This window comes from Peromyscus leucopus, chromosome 17 (assembly GCF_004664715.2).
Source record: "Peromyscus leucopus breed LL Stock chromosome 17, UCI_PerLeu_2.1, whole genome shotgun sequence".
In the NCBI taxonomy this organism is placed as follows: Eukaryota; Metazoa; Chordata; class Mammalia; order Rodentia; family Cricetidae; genus Peromyscus; species Peromyscus leucopus.
The window spans coordinates 3,390,667-3,407,541 of record NC_051077.1 but is presented as its reverse complement, the minus strand read 5'-3'; the positions used below and the strand labels follow the sequence as shown (position 1 = coordinate 3,407,541).

General features: G+C 49.9%; 1 protein-coding gene across 7 annotated transcripts in view; it reads right to left on the bottom strand.

The window, feature by feature from the left end:
* Window positions 1–3,332: 3,332 nt before the first annotated feature.
* Tfdp1 (transcription factor Dp-1) overlaps window positions 3,333–16,875 on the bottom strand; it is a 44,380-nt gene continuing 30,837 nt past the window's right edge. For 6 of the 7 annotated variants that reach the window (XM_037211605.1, XM_028881253.2, XM_028881254.2 and 3 more), the window contains 8 exons: window positions 13,258–13,379; window positions 12,095–12,260; window positions 11,742–11,885; window positions 10,896–10,964; window positions 9,525–9,676; window positions 9,001–9,167; window positions 7,992–8,070; window positions 3,333–4,639 (listed from right to left, as the gene is read on the bottom strand). In XM_037211605.1, coding sequence (XP_037067500.1) covers window positions 4,492–4,639; window positions 7,992–8,070; window positions 9,001–9,167; window positions 9,525–9,676; window positions 10,896–10,964; window positions 11,742–11,885; window positions 12,095–12,208 — 873 coding nt within the window. In that variant the 5' untranslated portion in view covers window positions 12,209–12,260; window positions 13,258–13,379 and the 3' untranslated portion in view covers window positions 3,333–4,491. The remainder of the gene's footprint in view (window positions 4,640–7,991; window positions 8,071–9,000; window positions 9,168–9,524; window positions 9,677–10,895; window positions 10,965–11,741; window positions 11,886–12,094; window positions 12,261–13,257; window positions 13,380–16,875) is intronic. The other variant, XM_037211604.1, reaches the window with a different exon arrangement.

The following is a 16,875-nucleotide window of genomic DNA, read 5'->3' as shown; positions in this document are numbered from 1 at the left end:
AAAAATTCTATCATCTACAAATAGAGACTTTTTCATTTCTTCTTTTTACCTAACTTCCCTGGATACAATTTCTAGTCCTGTGTTGAATACAAGGAACAGTGGCCCCTCACCCTGTTCTCATCAGTCCCTCACCCTGGGCATCCCCCTCAGTGGCTGTCCATTTATGACCTTACATCCATTTCTTTCTATCCTTTATTTGCCGACTACCGAAAGGTTACTGGATCTTGTGCAATGCTTCCTCCCTATCAGAGATGATCGTGTAGGTTGTTGTTGGTGTGTGCAACTGTGTGCCCAGGAGTCATTCTCCCAGTCACCAGTCTCTTCAGCTATGAAAACAAACCGCAGAGGCAGCAGGGTTGCAATGCTTTTGCTGTTCCTGTGTTTACATTCTAGAGGGCTGTGTCCTTCGTTTTGGTTTCTGATCACTGCTTAGTACCCTTCACCTTACTGATGGTAAAGCTGATGGACTCTCGTGAGCCCTGCCTACAGGACAGGGACAGTGGGGAGGAATTCCCTCAGCTTTCATGTGGGAATAATTTCGTTTCTCTGCCTAAAGAGAATTCTTAAGGGAGGGAGTCTAAGTTGAAGCAGTCTTACTCTGTAGCCTATTCAGTGCCAGAATATGAAATTGAAAATAAATTCTTGCAAGAATCTTTCCAATTTATTATTGTATATGTGAGTGGGGGGACGGGGACATGGTCTGAGGACAACTCTTGTTCTCTACATGGATTCCAAGGACTGAAGAGCAAGTGGGGTGGGCATAGGCTGAGGTGTCTCAACAGCCTGGCAGGACTCTTGATGGATGCCCTATTTTACTCTTCCTAGCATTCTCAATTTATTGGCCTATTGCCTTGTGGCTCCACAGATGACAAATCTCTGGATGTTACTGAGGAATGCACATGTGTGACAAGCAATATTCCTCTAGTTGCTTTCTTAGGGTTTCTATTGCTGTGAAGAGACACCATAATCATGGCAACTCTTATAAGAAAAACATTTAACTGGGGTGGCTCACTTACAATTTCAGAGTTTTAGTCCATCATCGTGTTGGGACATGGCAGTGTGCAGGCAAACATGGTGCTGGAGTAGTAATTGAGAGTCACATTTCTTGTAAACAGGAAATGGTCTGAGACACAGGGCAGTATCCTGAGCATAGGGAACCTCAAAGCCCGCCCCCACAGTGGCACACTTCTTCCAACAAAGCCATACCCACTCCACCAAACCCACATCTCCTAATAGTGCCACTCCCTATGATATTATGGGGGCCAGTTACATTCAAACTACCACACTGCTTTCAACGTTATCTTTTGGAAGCTAATGAAAATGTGTCCTATGAGCACACAGCCTCACTTTACTTGGAATTTGTTTCTTGGATGCTTCATCAGATGGTCTTTCAGGGCTTGGTGAGAAGATACTACCTTCACATATTCTATGCCCTTCTCCTTCTTCAAATGTACCTGTTGGTGTTGTATTCCTTATATCTCTGATGTAGTGGGTAGCCATTCCAGCTTTGATCTGGAAGTTCCAACCCCCACTGAGGCTTCAGTAACGGTCACGCCTACAAGGTGGGGCTGAGAGAGGACCCTGAAGACCCAAGATCCAGATGTGCCAGCTCTCTTGGTTCCTGGACCCTGGAAGCTGGAGGTAGACCAAGCAGAGTTCTCCAGAGAACACCGCCGGACTGCGCCTTTCCCTGACCTTTAACCTATCCCTTCACTTGTAAGTTACCCCACAAAATAAACCTCGCTTTTAACTACGTGGAGTGGCCTTAGTATTTTCACCAATATCTGGCTCTAACCTCTTCTCCCTTTTCCTCAGACTCGGGAACTGTATTGTCAAGTTCGCCAGTTCTACTTCCTAAGCTATCTAGTGAACTCTTCTTTGTCCATCTCTGCAGGATTTCTTCCTAGTTTTTCTCTTTATTACTCTTCCATTGCTCATGAATCACTTTCCTGGCTCTCATCTCCCCTCAGTTCTTTGAGCATCTCTGCAATGACTGCTTCAAACGTCGTGCAGGATGTCTATTATCATCCTCCGGGACAGTGTCTCATTCACCTCTTCCTCTAAGTGGACCACGATTTCTGTTATCTTCATGCCTTCTTTCTGTTGAAGACAAGACACTGAAATCTACTCATAGTGGCCAGAAAGTGAATTCTATTTCCCAAGGTTTGTTGCTCTGTATTCTGATAGTTGAAGTCTATCTGTGTGGTGGTATTGTGTTCCCCGAAATATTGTGCACCCTAATAAACTTATCTGGGGTCAGCCACAATATTAAACATAGAGAATAGGCAGTGATAGCACACGCTTTTAATCCCAGCACTTGGAAGGCAGAGCTAGGCAGAAATCCATGTGTTCAAGGATACAGCCAAGCATGGTGACTCACGCCTTTAATCCCAGGGAGTGATGGCAGAAGGCAGAAAGATATATAAGGCGTGAGGACCAGAAACTAGAAGCATTTGGCCTGGCTAAGCATTTGGCTTGGTTAAGCATTCAGGCTTTTGAGCAGCAGTTCAGCTGAGACCCATTCTGGATGAGAACTCAGAGGCTTCCAGTCTGAGGAGACAAGACCAGCTGAGGATCCGGCGAGGTGAGGTAGCTGTGGCTTGTTCTGGTTCTCTGATCTTCCAGTTCACCCCAATACCTGGCTCAGGTTTGATTTTATTAATAAGAACTTTTAAGATTCATGCTACAGATCTGCATTTAGGGTGGATCTGCCTGAAATGCCACCTGCAGGCCATTTTACGTTAACTCTGTGCCTTTCCCTGGGCATGCCCAGTTACCTTCTCAAAAAGAAGGCTGTTTTTTAATGTCCGAGTCTTCAGTGTCTGGATTCCCAAAGGGGAAGAGAAAAATGGAGGAGAGAGGTGGAAAAGAAGGTACCAACCTTTAAATCCCTGGAAATCTAGTCAGCCAAGAGGTAGAGCTTGAAACCGTGGTACAGCTCCAGTGTCAAGAAGCTCTCGTCTGTACCTAGTTCCAAGTCTCTTAAGTAGCTGTGTCTGGCAGATTCTACCGCTGCAATTGTCAAGACATGAAGAGACTACTAGTATACCCACTCCTCATCTTTCCAGAATGCTCAAAGTCAAACCTACAAAGTATGCCTCAGCTTTCCTGATAGAGGAAAAGGACTCGGGCATACAGGGAAGGTACTCATGACCCCACGCCCACTTTATCTGCTTCCCACTTCCTATCCCAGGCATGCCTGACAGTGGAGGGACTGTGAGGCCATGAGACACACCAGGACTCTGCTACTGGGCTGCCATCCCACCTATCCACTGACGACAATCCAGAGTAACTTTAGAGTACAGTCCTGAGTTACAGAAACACAGAGCTTGTTTAAAATGCCCATGCACATTTTATTAATAAAAACTAACAGTGCCGAGTTAAACAAGTCAAACAATTAAAGTCTCTTTATATTCCATAAAATATTACAGAAAAGTTTATTTGTGTTTCAATAAAAAGACTATCATTTTAGAACAGGCAGCTAAGAGCAACTGTGCAGTTAACGAGTTTTTGTGAATAAATTTTAAGAGACTATTGCCTGTCCTTAAATTCCTTTTTCTTTTTATAAAAAAAGAACTATTAAAAATGATTGACAAATTTTGAGTTAAAAAACTGTTAAAACATTCTCTATGTTTAATTTCAACTTTATAATAGATTACAGGAAGATGCTTATGAAACAAATACAACATTTGTTTCAGTACACGTCTTTAAATGATAGACTTATAAGTATGTAAACAACTATATAATAAAAAGTTTCCAAACGTAGCCTGTAAGAAATCAGGCAAATTTACCATAAGCAAACTTTCTAGACAATTTCCATAGCTGCACCAGCGTGGCAGTAAACTGCTTCCAAACAAAACGAAAACAAACAAACAAGAAAAACTACTTTGCAATTTGTTGCTGCAATAGAGAAAAAGTGTAAAAACTTGATGGAATTACAACAGTCAATATAATTTAAGGAAAAACAAAGTCATAATAAGACGTATGGCGCTTAATGTTTAAAAAGTAGAGTTTTGCAATTGGCTTGGTTCTTTGGACACTGCATGATTTAACAAATGAAAAGAAGATTCATCCTAAAGCCTGGCTATCCACCAGCGGGTGCCGGATGCCGAGGCAGGGTAGCATTTTATTATTGTCACTGGTCTGGGTGCAGTGCAGTTTCCTCAGCAAACCCAGCAACTGTTGAGGGGTAAAATAAACTTCAAACTTAAAAAGAGCGAGAGAGAAAGAAAGAGAGAGAGAAATCGAAAACACAAAATCCTACAAAGTAAATACAGGCTCTGCAACAGCACGCTGGCTTCAAAGCACATCTGCCACGCGGCTCAGACCGCGGGTACCATCCTTACTGGAGGCGCACGGCTAACTCCACAACTCACGGGTATCTTCTTGGGAGGAGGCCAAAAAGAACAAAGTCCCACTTGAAGTTTCTCTTCTCTAGAAGTTTTTTCCTGAAGCTGATATGAAGGGAGAGGGGGTCTACAGGTTGAGCAATCAATCCTCCTCGTCGTTCTCATTAAAGTCATCATCATCATCATCATCCTCCCCGACGTAGGAAACAGGGGTCTCTACCCTGGAGCCGCTGTACTGAGACCCATTGGAGCTTGTGGCCAGCATCCCATCTGCACCATTGCTCAAATCACTGCAAAGACAGACCAGTCAGGAAGGAGAAGCCCGCTCTGTCCAGCCTAAGAAAGGCTGGATACGACCCTAAGTGGTGGCTTTTTGTTGTTGTTGCTTTTAAATTACAAGGCAGAAAAGCAAAGATGTCACCATCTGCAATATTAGAACCCTAACCTGACCGGGTGGTGGTGGCACACGCCTTTAATCCCAGTACTGGGAGGCAGAGGCAGGTGGATCTCTGTGAGTTCAAGGCCAGCCTGGTCTACAAAGCAAGTTCCAGGAGAGCCAGGGCTACACAGAGAAACCCTATCTTGGAAAAAAAAGAAAGAACCCTAACCTGTAATGAGATTTACTCTGCTTAGGCTATTCCCCAGCCCGTCCTCTTTAAACATGTAACACATGTTTAAACCACAGTGCCTGGTCACTAGAACTCACACAAGAGCCCTGAGATACAGACAGGGGTAGGGGATCAGGAAAAAGAATGGGTTAGCATCAAACACCAAACAAGGAATATCACCTTTGTAAGGCATAAGGGTTCAATCCCTAATATCTACCTATCTGTCTCTTTAGCATACACTCACTCTCTAATGTATCTGTCTGTCTGCCTGTCTGCCTGCCTCTCTCTCTCTCTCTCTCTCTCTCTCTCTCTCTCTCTCTCTCTCACACACACACACACACACACACACACACGGAACGGAACCGGGCATCACCAGTTGGCACAGGCCAGCTGATGGTGCGCTCCCAGCATCCTGTGCCTGTCAATCAACGTAAAGCCAGTCACGATTCCTGGTGCCTCCTCTGCACCTGTCAGTGTGCACAGGAAACACTTCTCCTGGGGTAACTACATCGACAACATCCGCTGTGGCAGAGCTACCCCCAGGTCCAAGCCACGGCTGCCCCTGGGGCCATTCCAGACTCTAAGTGGCCGACATACATTCCTCATGACAGGGCAAGGGCCTCCTTCTCACTGAGAAGTGGGAGCCGGGAAGGTTAGTTCACAACAAGAAGCAACTGTGGGCAGCCAGACGGCTCAATGGGTAAAGACACTTGCCTCACAAACCTGGCAACCTCTGATACCCAGAACCCACATAAAAGCGAAAGGAGAACCAACTCCATGAAGTTGTCCTCTGCCCTCCACATGCTCATCACACACACAGACATGCACACACAAATAAAAACAAACAACTAAAGAGAACTATTTTTAAAAACACTACTTCAAAAAGTAACTGTTGGTAAGCACATTCACATTCAGCTCAAACCTGATCAACTCTGAGAGCTGGCACGCTGTAACACAGAAAGTCTCAAGGACACCAATGACTCACACCGTCACACCAACCACCCCTGGGATGACATGAGGGTGTTCACTTACACTATGGCCTCAACTGACTCCAGCAACAGCTACAGCTATTAACTTCGAACAATTCTGAAAAAATTAAACTTACATCTTAACTCTTAAATTAACCTAGACTACACCTACGACTTAATATAATAGGCAATACCCACTACTTCACTGTTCATATTCACTGTAAAGGCCGTCTTCAGGCCTTTACACCACTCACCTTCTGAGCTTGCTAGGCCAGATGACAGCAGCTGATATGTTTATTTAAAAAGTGAAGGTCCTTCAATAACCCAGAAAATAAAGAGATGCAATGCAGTGTAAAGTGTTAGGCTGTCATGTCAGATTACTAACACTCACATAAAGTCAGGCTTGGTCATGCTAGAAGGCCGACTCAGAGGTTAAGAGCACTGGCTGCTCTTGCAGAGGACCTGGGTTCAGTTCCCAGCACCCACATGGCATCCCACAACTGTCTTCAACTCCAGTTCCAAGGGACCCATCACCCTTCTATGGCCTCCACAGGTACATGACACACATGTCCACAAACATGTGTGGACAAAACACCTATACACCATAGAAATTTAAATAATATTTTAAAAAAAAAACATACTTGGCAGTAACCCTAGAACTAGGGGGCCAGAGGGCAGAGACAGGCAGATCTTTGGAGCTCATTCAACCAGTTTAATCAATCTGTGAGCTCTGGGTTCAGTGAGTTTTAAAAAATAACTAATAAAAAAAGATACCCTCCATGTGCACATGTACTTATACACGTGTGCACACAGGCACACACGTGGAACAAACACCACCTCCCCAGGAAAACGGAGGAGGAAGAGTCAGTTGTGTTCAGGGATGTGGCCAACACCCACGCACTGGCAACACTGAACAGACTTGGTGGGTATGGGGGAGGGGGAGGGAGAGGAAGGGGGAGGGAGGGGGAGGGGGAGGCCTATGCAAGGAGACGAAGTCAGGAGGGAAAGGTTGGAGGGAGAGAACGAGGGTGGAATTGATCAGAATACATCACATGCATGTATGACTATAAATAAAACACTTTTTAAAAAGAAGAAAACAAAACCAAGAGTTAAGTTTTGACCCGGGTATGGTATGGAGTTGTGATTCCAGCACTGGGGACGTGAGACAAGAGGATGGTAAGGGCAAGGCCGAGCCTGGCTGCATGGTCAAACTGTCTTGATTTTTAAAAATTGGGGGGGGGGGGAGCTGTGATAGGTGACAGCTCCTGCTGTGAAAACCCAACGGCCCGAGTCTGATTCCAGGACCCCACAAAGGAGTATACCGACTCCTACAAGTCGTCCTCTGACCTCCACACATGTACCATGACGTGCATACTCACACTCACATACACACAATAGCAGATTTTTAAAAACTGGGGCCAAAAGCATTTGCCACACAAGCCTGGAGAAACAAAGTTTGTCCCTTGGAACCACGAGAGAATTGATTCCACCAAGAAAACCCAGACTCATTTGAGCTCCACACACGCCCACACACATCACACACACAAACACGCAAATAATAACAATTAAAAAAATAGTGTACAGAAGCAGGAAATAAAACTGTATACACACTGTACCATCAGACACATTTTAAGGAAACAACCAAGGAGCCATTAAAACACAAAACAAAAAAACACCAGTCAGGTGGTGGCACAGGCCTGTAACTCCAGTACTTGGGAAGCAGAAGCAGGTGGATCTGAGTTCTAGGCCAGCCTGGTCTACAAAGCAAGTTCCAGGACAGCCAGGGCTACACAGAGAGACCCTGTCTCAAAACTCCCTACCCCCAAAAAACAAACCCCCAAAGAAAACAAAACCTTTGACATTTCCCTGCCGAGGACAGTGGGACATCAGTTGGTCTGTACATCGGTCCCCACCTTACTATGTAATACTTTAAAAAAGTAAAAACCACAAATTACTTCTTCATTGGGGGGGGTCTGCTCTACACGGATAAGCGCTGTGTGCCCTTGCCTGTGCCCAGCCCAGCCCGTCTGAGACGCAGCAGGGCTGCCCCGCCCCAGCCACGTCACCTGGCAGACAGCCTTGTGCCATTGGATGTAGAACCTGTTGTTGTGACGAACACTCCACCAATGGATCCCTGAGCCATTTCTGAAAAGAGAAGCAAATGGAAATAAAACCGAGAAGCCAGGAGTGGTGGCATCTGCCTTTAACCCCAGCACTTGGGAGCAAAATCTCTGAGCTCCGGGCCAGCCAGAACTATGTAGTACGACCGCCCAAACAAAACGAAACGACTCCTGAGAGACCCAGCGTGCAGGAAAGCAGCACAGTGAAGACCCGACACCCTGACAGGGGCTTTCCCTGCCCTCTGCAGTAAGAACCAGCGGCAGTGGGTTCCCAGGCAGGCAGGACGAGCTCAGCATGTGCTTCCCCTCGGGAAAGGTTCCCAGTGCAGTCCTGTGCGCCAGCACAGCAGAGACAGGACCTGAGAGCAGGAATGCACAGCATCCCCCTTCCACCTGAGACCCCCAGAGCTCTACAGGATCAGGACAGAAGACAGGAACTAATCTCCCCATGCCTCAGACAGGACAGGACAGATGCGCATGTGATCTGGGACAGAGTTCCTGGGACCCAAGGAGTCCCTGGCAGTCTCAGAAAGACAATACATACCATGCATTTTGGACTGTTGAACATGATCTTTTTTTTATGAATTATCACTAAGCCATCACAAGGGTGTCACCACCTGATGAAGCCCAGGAAACTGACAGCCCTGCTCCATCCTATCCTGACTGACAGAACACCAGAGCTCACAAGGGCGTTCTTGCCGCTGGTTATAAGGACTGACTGATGGCCTTAGGAGTGGGTCTGGTCCATCACCTCCTATCCCCGCTCAGGAGACAGATTCTCACTCCTTAACACATTGATCATGAAAACCACACAATTGCCACTCATGGAGCCCGACAACCACGCGTCCAGCAGATATCGTACCAAGGGGGCTGATGTTCAGCCAAACCTCAGCAGACATCCAGGTACTAGAGACGTAGCAGGTCATAGCACAGTCAGCCACAGGGCCCAACTGACCTGTCACATATGGTTCTAGAGCTTTTGGTACCAAACTTCTCGCCACCTTGAGATCTTCAGCAGAGCAGTTCCCCGATTCTAGTCCGCATGCCATGCCCATGCGCTTGAGCACCTCAATATCATCATGGATTTCAAACGTGTTGTCAAAGTTAAACAGATACTCAAATCTGCGGGGGAAAGGTACTGTGAGAATTATGGGGCTACTGAGGGATGGGCAGGACTGTGGCTGGGCACAGGCAGCGGTCCCCCACCACCACCCTCCTCACACTCCACCCCAAAACAGTTTGACCGAGGAAATGAGAGACAAGCCATCGCATAATTCTGCAAACTGCTGCTGTCTTGCTCTAGGTATGCACTGGGCCTGGACACCACACCGCCTGCACGCACACGTGTTCTTGCTGCTGAGCTATAAGGCCCACCAGAGGCCACACGCGCTGTCACTAGGCAGCCTTAAGGCTGACAGCAATGCATCCCCGAGTTTCTTCCCCAGGAGGCTACACTGGGAGGACCCGCTGAGGACCAACTTGTCATTGGAGATGCTGCAGTCAATGACCGTCTTCCTGCTGGTGTTGACAATGATGAAGGGCAAATGGATGACAGAGTTGGGAGGAGGTGGCCTGCGGGCCTGCTGCTCTGCTTGGCGATTCCTCTGCACCAAGTTCTTGAAGGCGATTTGCTGAAAAAGACCAACGGGGCCCCCGGGAGATGTCAATACCAGTAACGTGATGGCTATCCTTCCTGCAGACAGGGGAACCTGGGGGGTGAGAGATCAGCCTGCAGCAGCCCTGACATCTGCTGACAGGCAGCCTACGGCGACAGGGAGCCCGGGGAACGCAGTTACGTTGGCGCTGCCCACATTGGTCACAGCTGTCGGGTGGAATGACCTGCTAGAGGACACTGAGTCCTGAGCTAACAGTACTCCTGGTAGAGCACAAAGGAGCTCTCTCTGCATCCTGCAGGGATGAACTCAGAGCCAGTGGTCCAGCTCTAACCCTGCCAACCCCACCCCACCCCTCCTCCCTACGGCGGAGAAGCTGCCATAGAGATAGCTACACAGATGAGAGGCCCTGACCTCCACATGGCGAATCAGGCCACAGACGGTAAAATCTCAACCTCGGCAAGTGAGGGCCCTCTGGGGCCAGAATCCCTGGTTTCCCAGATCTTCTTGGTCCCCTAAACTGGCCCCCACCATGCCCTCTTAGGCTGATGGCACAGGAAGAACTGTCACCAAGCATCACTCCCTGACTAGTGACATCGCATTGAACACAGGTCAGACGGCCTTGTGAAGCCAGGCGGTGTGGTGCTCGCCTTTAATCCCAGCACTCAGGAGGCAAAGGCAGGAGGATCTCTAATTTCGAGGCCAGCCTGATCTACAGAGTGAGTTCCCGGACAGCCAAAGCTACACAAAGAAACCATGTCTTGAAAAATCAAAAACACACAAAAAAGATGGCTTTATGAGGGGCTAGGATCATGTTGGGATCCCCAACTCTGACTACTAGGTCCCTGGATACCTATGGTCATCCCGGGCTGGTGACTAATGACCCCCATGGCCAGTACCATGGGTCCTGGCGCACCCCAGTCAAGAGACCAGCCTGCCCAGCCTGAGCCCCGCACACACCATCTTCACTAGATCCCCAGGTCCCCACAACCCCCAGGGCTACTTCACATGAGCACACAGCCTCAGCCACCATGCCTTCCCTGTCCAGCAGCTGTCAAGACCGACATCTAGAGTTCACAACATGCCCAGTACAGTGCCTGGTGCCCCGTGCAGGCTGAACCCCCCTGGATGTCACACCAAGGGGTGCTCATGCTCAGTCAACTTCTCTGAGAAGAAGGCCTGTGAGGCCAAGAGCCTGCTTCCAGGGGGAAGGTGGGGTGCTCAGATGGGCGGCTACCTGCAGGATGAGCTCCTGGAGCTGTGACTGCTTCTGCTTGATCCTCTCCAGCCTCCGCTGCCTCTCCACCTGCAGACACAACAGTGACAAGGGCACATCAGCACACAAGCTGACAAACTGCATCTGCCAGGACCACCGCTACACCACCACCACCCCACCACCACACCACCCCACCACTACACCCCACCACCCCAGCATTACACCCCACCACCACCCCACCACCCTCACCACCCCACCACCCCACCACTACACCACCCCACCACTACACCACCCCACCACCCCACCATTACACCCCACCACCCTCACCACCCCACCACCCCACCACTACACCACCCCACCACTACACCACCCCACCACTACACCACCCCACCACCACACCACCCCACCACCCCACCACCCACCACCACCACCACCACCACCACACCACCCCACCACCACACCACCCCACCACCACACCACCCCACCACCACACCACCCCACCACCCCCCCCCACCACACCACCCCACCACTACACCACCCCACCACCACACCACCCCACCACTACACCACCCCACCACCACCACCCCACCACCATACCACCACTATACCCCATTACCATACCACCACCCCTACCACACCACCATCACCACACCACCACCCCCACCACACCACCATCACCACCACCACCACCACCAAAACCCATGAACAAGGATTGAGAATTAAGCTCTCTGCCCCAAAGCCATATGTAAAATCTGCCTGGCAACGGTGGCTAATAAATGAAAAGGGACCCCATGACATCAACTCAGCCACCTGGCATAGCCCTCTCAAGTGACCAAGGACAAAGGATGCCCACTTTAGGCAACGCACCTCTAAGTTCTGGCACTCCTGAGCTGAGTTGGTGGGCAGGCCAATCCACTTGATCTCCTTCTTCTCCTTGGAAATGATGTTCATGGCCATGAGCACATTTAAGGCATCGTAGACACGCCGCCGGATGTTCTTCTGGTCATAAGCCTAGAAGACAATAGCTTCTGGGTGACTCGACGGCTTGGAAATTAACACTTGAGGTTCAGATCACAAGCATGTCCTAAGGGGACACTCCTGACCCATCCTCTGTGACAATGGTCTTGCAGACAACCCAGGTCCCTCCTTTACTGAACATCTACCACTGCTTCAACCTGAAAGGCCGAGCAACCCAAGCCCGTGGACTCCAGGACACTTACTGATTCGTTTGGTAGGATGTGGTTGTCAGCAGCACTGAACTCTGCGACCAGCTCGTCGGCCACTTCATTGTAGGAGGTGGTCCCTTTCCTCTGCACCTTCTCACACACCTTCATGGAGAAATGACGTAGGCCCTTGCCATTCTTCTCACCTTTCCTGTTCCGCTTCCTTTCAAACAGCAGAAAAATAGACACTGTTAGGAGTCATGGGAGCTAGGCGAGAACCAGGACACTTTCAGAGACAAGGCCTAAGGCTGCAGAGCCCCCAGAGGCCCATTTTTCCCACAGCCCCACCACAGGCAGCAGGGACTCCGCCCTAACATAGCAGGACATTGGTAAGTATCAGTGTTTCTCATGTCAGAGAAAGAACACACACAAGGCCAGTTCACACACCCGTGCCTTTAACGTCAGGGCAGATGGACAGACGACTGGAGGGCAGAAACCAGCACGGTCTGACCCGGACCACACACTAGGCACCACCGTTCTAAAGACGTCTGCTGGCATCAGATTCTGGCGAATTTTAGTGTAAACTTAGGAATTTTCAGGGCTAATTTCAGCAGGCTACATGACATAAGGCAAGTGCTTAGACTGATGGGCATGTGCTAACAGGAGGGAAACCACGATGTGAAGAACTTCCGTCACGGAGCACACCGTATGTGTGCCCTCACTAAATCACATCAGGAACAAGAGCCACCAAGTTCCTCTAGAGTTTGGGGCCCAGATGATTTTAAAGCAATAGAGACATGGTTTCAGAGCTGTGTGTTTTTAAGAGAAAGCACACTGTGACCTTTACAGACACTCACGTCACTTCTTTGTCTGCTACTATCTCAGTGACAATACAGCCCTGGAGGACCATCCACGGGACAGAGCCCTGAAGTGGTGCACAGTAGAATCTGCACACTTATGCCAGCCTGACAGTGAAAAGTTTCCAAGTGGATGTGTCACAGTAGAGGCCAGTGCTCTCTTCTTTGTGGCCCAGAGCTCCAAACCCCCCTATAGTTGCCGGCACGGGCTAGGCTTACAGCTCGCTATCTGGCCCCAACAGGGATGAGATGGGAGCATTGAACTCCGCGTTCTCAGGCATGTCCACTACAGACCACATGACACGTGGCCAGAGGAAAGAGGGGGCATTCTAGGCAGTTGCTACCCTAGGGTGGGGTGCTCACCCAGCAGACCAAGGTGAGGAGTCAGACGGCTGGTTCTGGGACACAAAGTGAGTGTTGGGAGTGTGTGGACTTCCTACCACAATAGTGTTGGATGCTGCAGGTCTCTGGGGCGTGCCAATCACCTACAGTCAAAAGAGAATTCAGAACAATCAGACACCCCCACATCACGGCACTGCCATTTCCGTCATCTGCTGGCAGGGGCAGCCACGGCAGCGCCTCATCAGCCTGGCCGGTGAGAGGGCAGCAGAGCAGCCGATGCCCCACGGCAGCAACAGCGGCAGCAGCGGCCACTATTGCTACAGCGGCTCTGCATGGGCACTATTCCCACTGAGCTCTGACACCTGCACACTAAGAGAAGCACCCGGAAGTCTTGGCCAGGTGGGCAAGCTCCAGAAGACAGAAGACCAGAGTGCTAGACGCTGGAGAGGGCAAGGCAGGCCTCCCATGACAAAGAGCACTGAGTAAACCCACACCAAGTATTAAGTAAACAAGAGTTGCCAAATCAAGGGCAAACCTGGGACAGACAGTGGCCCCCTCCAGCCCCAATGGCACCAGCCTCTGTCCAGGTGCCTGTGACACTTCTCTGCAGTCTCTGGGGAACCCCAGGATCCAAAAGGGAGAGGTGGATTCCTTGGGTCACACACAGCCAACAGTCCACCTGCTCAGGGGTGCTGGTTCTTGGGGGTCAAGGTAACCAGTTCTACCATGGGTGGATGTGCCGCCCACTCTTAGAGCACCCCACTGAGGACTTGGCAACACCTCTCTCTTGTGTCTGATACAGGTCTGCTGTTTTGGTTCCCTTAGTTAACAAACAAGCCTGTTCTTCTGGAGACAGACACTGTCCTATACAGACAACTAATGCCTCACTATGTCAAAAATCTTGCTAGGTACATAACTCTAAGTCAAAAAGTCCTCTGGTAAATCCCAAACTACAAAGTCCCTCAGTGACCAAATTCTATGGGGATAACCCCCACAGGGACTGAATTGAGATGCCTGGATCCCAAATACCCTCCTTTGCCCAGTGAAGATGTGGGGACACTTTGGGAACACTGGGTCACGGTGCTGGAAATGCTGGGCACACAGGAAGGACGTGCATCTTGGCTCGCTCTCTCAGGTGGGACTAGGGGAGCCCTCCCCATCCTCAGACCAGAGCAGTTACAACAGGAGCTTCGTGCTCTGACAGAGGTAGTGCCCGCTGGTCACGTTCACACATCCCACACAAGCCTGAGAGCTGCGCAGAAGGTCCTGAGCTCCTGGCTGTGAGCCTTCGGTCTCCTCTGCAGCAGGAAGAACAACCCCCGACTCGCGCGTAGCCGGGTCACCTGCCTGCAGCTGCGGCTGCCCTTGTGCACGAGGGCCCTTGTGTCTGGCTTACCCACTGCCCACAACGAAGCTGGCAAAGGACTGGGTCTGAAGAAAACCTGCTCCCTGCGTCAGTTGCTCTACACAGCCCTTCCTGAATTGCTATGCCGAGAAAGGTCAGGTGGCCCCCCACAGGCAGCCTCGCTTCTCACTGAGACCTATGTCCATCAGGACACACAGACACAAGCTTGCTCAGGGGCCCTGTGCATACCCCAGGTACAGCACACTGTGAGCTCCCCTCAGGGCCACACATCTGTGGATCTGACAACAGAAAAAGGGCAGGCTGTGCATACAGAGGAGCTATCTACCCTCGGCATGCACATGCCTCTATGTTTATGCTCCACCTTCATGCACAGAAATGCTTGGCAAAGGCTCAACCCTGTGGGCATCAGGGTCAGCAGAGATAAAGTTCAGCTGCAGCACTGGGAGGCCATGGAGCAAGAGAGAAAATGGGAAGCAGACAAATGTCGGCAAGTGGGATGGGAAAGATGGAAAGACAAGAGGAGAGCCAGATGCCCAGGCATTAAAGGCCCAGCCATTCCGGCAGGAAGTGGGTCCCATTCCATCTGCACCCTGACCCTTGGTGTACAGCATGGAGGAAACAAAAGCTCCCAGGAACACCGGCCCTTCCAATACTATAGCCACTTCTGCAAAGATGCTCTGGTTGCTTCCCTTCAGGACAATCCCTGCTTCTCATGAAAAAACAGAGGCCTGGTCCCAGAGCTTCTAGCCCCTGGTGGGCAAGTGCCAGAGACACAGCACCAGCCCTGGTCACATTTCACATGGACATGAGGTTAAACATCATCTCCTACGTTAGAATCAACCCAGCTATTTCCCCTAAACCTTCGACATATATGACAGGTTTTTTCTTTTTATTTTTTTCTTTTATTTTATTTTGGTTTTTCAAGACAGGGTTTCTCTGTGTAGCTTTGCGCCTTTCCTGGAACTCACTCTGTAGACCAGACTGGCCTCGAACTCACAGATATCCGCCTGGCTCTGCCTCCCAAGTGCTGGGATTCAAGGTGTGCGCCACCACCGCCTGACGACATATATGACAGTTTAAGGGTCACTTGAAACATGCCAGGCTGAGGATACAGCTTAGCAATATGCTGCTTACCTAAAACGCATGAGGTCTAGGTTCAATCCCTAGCACCACCAAAAACCAAAACCAAACAAAAGGACCCACCTGCAGCATGTAAGCCCTGACTACTTCTACAGTGCAAAGCACAGAACAGCAATCACCACATTCCTCCAATGAAGCTCAGTTCAAATCGGATGTTGATTTCCAGATCAATCAAGTTTAAATCACTTCCTAGTAACTTCCTCCCCACCACTGGGGTGCATGCAAATTTTGCAAAAACAACTTGCTCAAACTCTCCGTGCAGTGCTCATGGTGGGAAGGACATCTTCTCATTGCCCCAGGAGAACCAGATCCACACCACAGGGCTGCAGGGTCCTTAGAGGCCCGAGCTCTCCCCACAGCCATGACACTGAAGACCCCATGCCTGCAGGTGTGTCGGCACACACCCTCAACCTAGGCACGAAGGAGGAAGAGGCAGAAGACAAAGCTCAGGAACTCGACACCAGCCTAGGCTACTCAAAATGATTGTCTAAGCCAGCCAGTGGTACATAATGAGACCTTATCTCAAACAAAACAGAACCAAAAACAACAATGAAGGGCTTGAAAGATGGCTCAGGGGTTAAGAGCCAGGTGCTACTCTTGCCAAGGACCCAGGTTTGATTCTCAGCACCCACATGGTGGCTCAGAAGCATCTCTAACTCCAGTTCCAGGAGATATGATGCCTTCTTCTGACCCTGAGGGCACCAGGCACACATGTGGTATGTGTGTATACATACACACACACACACACATATATACACGATGCAGGCAAAACACTCACACACCCCGGAACACTCAGAATCCACGGAGGAGACTTAGAGGACACCAGTGATGTAAACACTGGCACATTCCAAGCTGAAGCACAGGACACTCATGATATGACGGCTTTCTCCACAAAAAACCTGACTGCCGCAGAGTTGCCCCAACAACAGCTGCAAAAAAACCTAGCCTAGAACTCTCTTTGGGGACGAGGGACATGTGGGAACACCTGGTGATGCCCGTGGAAACCCACAGAATGGAGGGACAGCTCGGGACCCATGTGAAAGGCTGTGGAGGGTTTGGTGAGAAAGCTCAGTTGATAAAGGCACTTGTCACCAAGCCTGAAGACCTGAGTCCAATCCCCAGAACCCACAGGG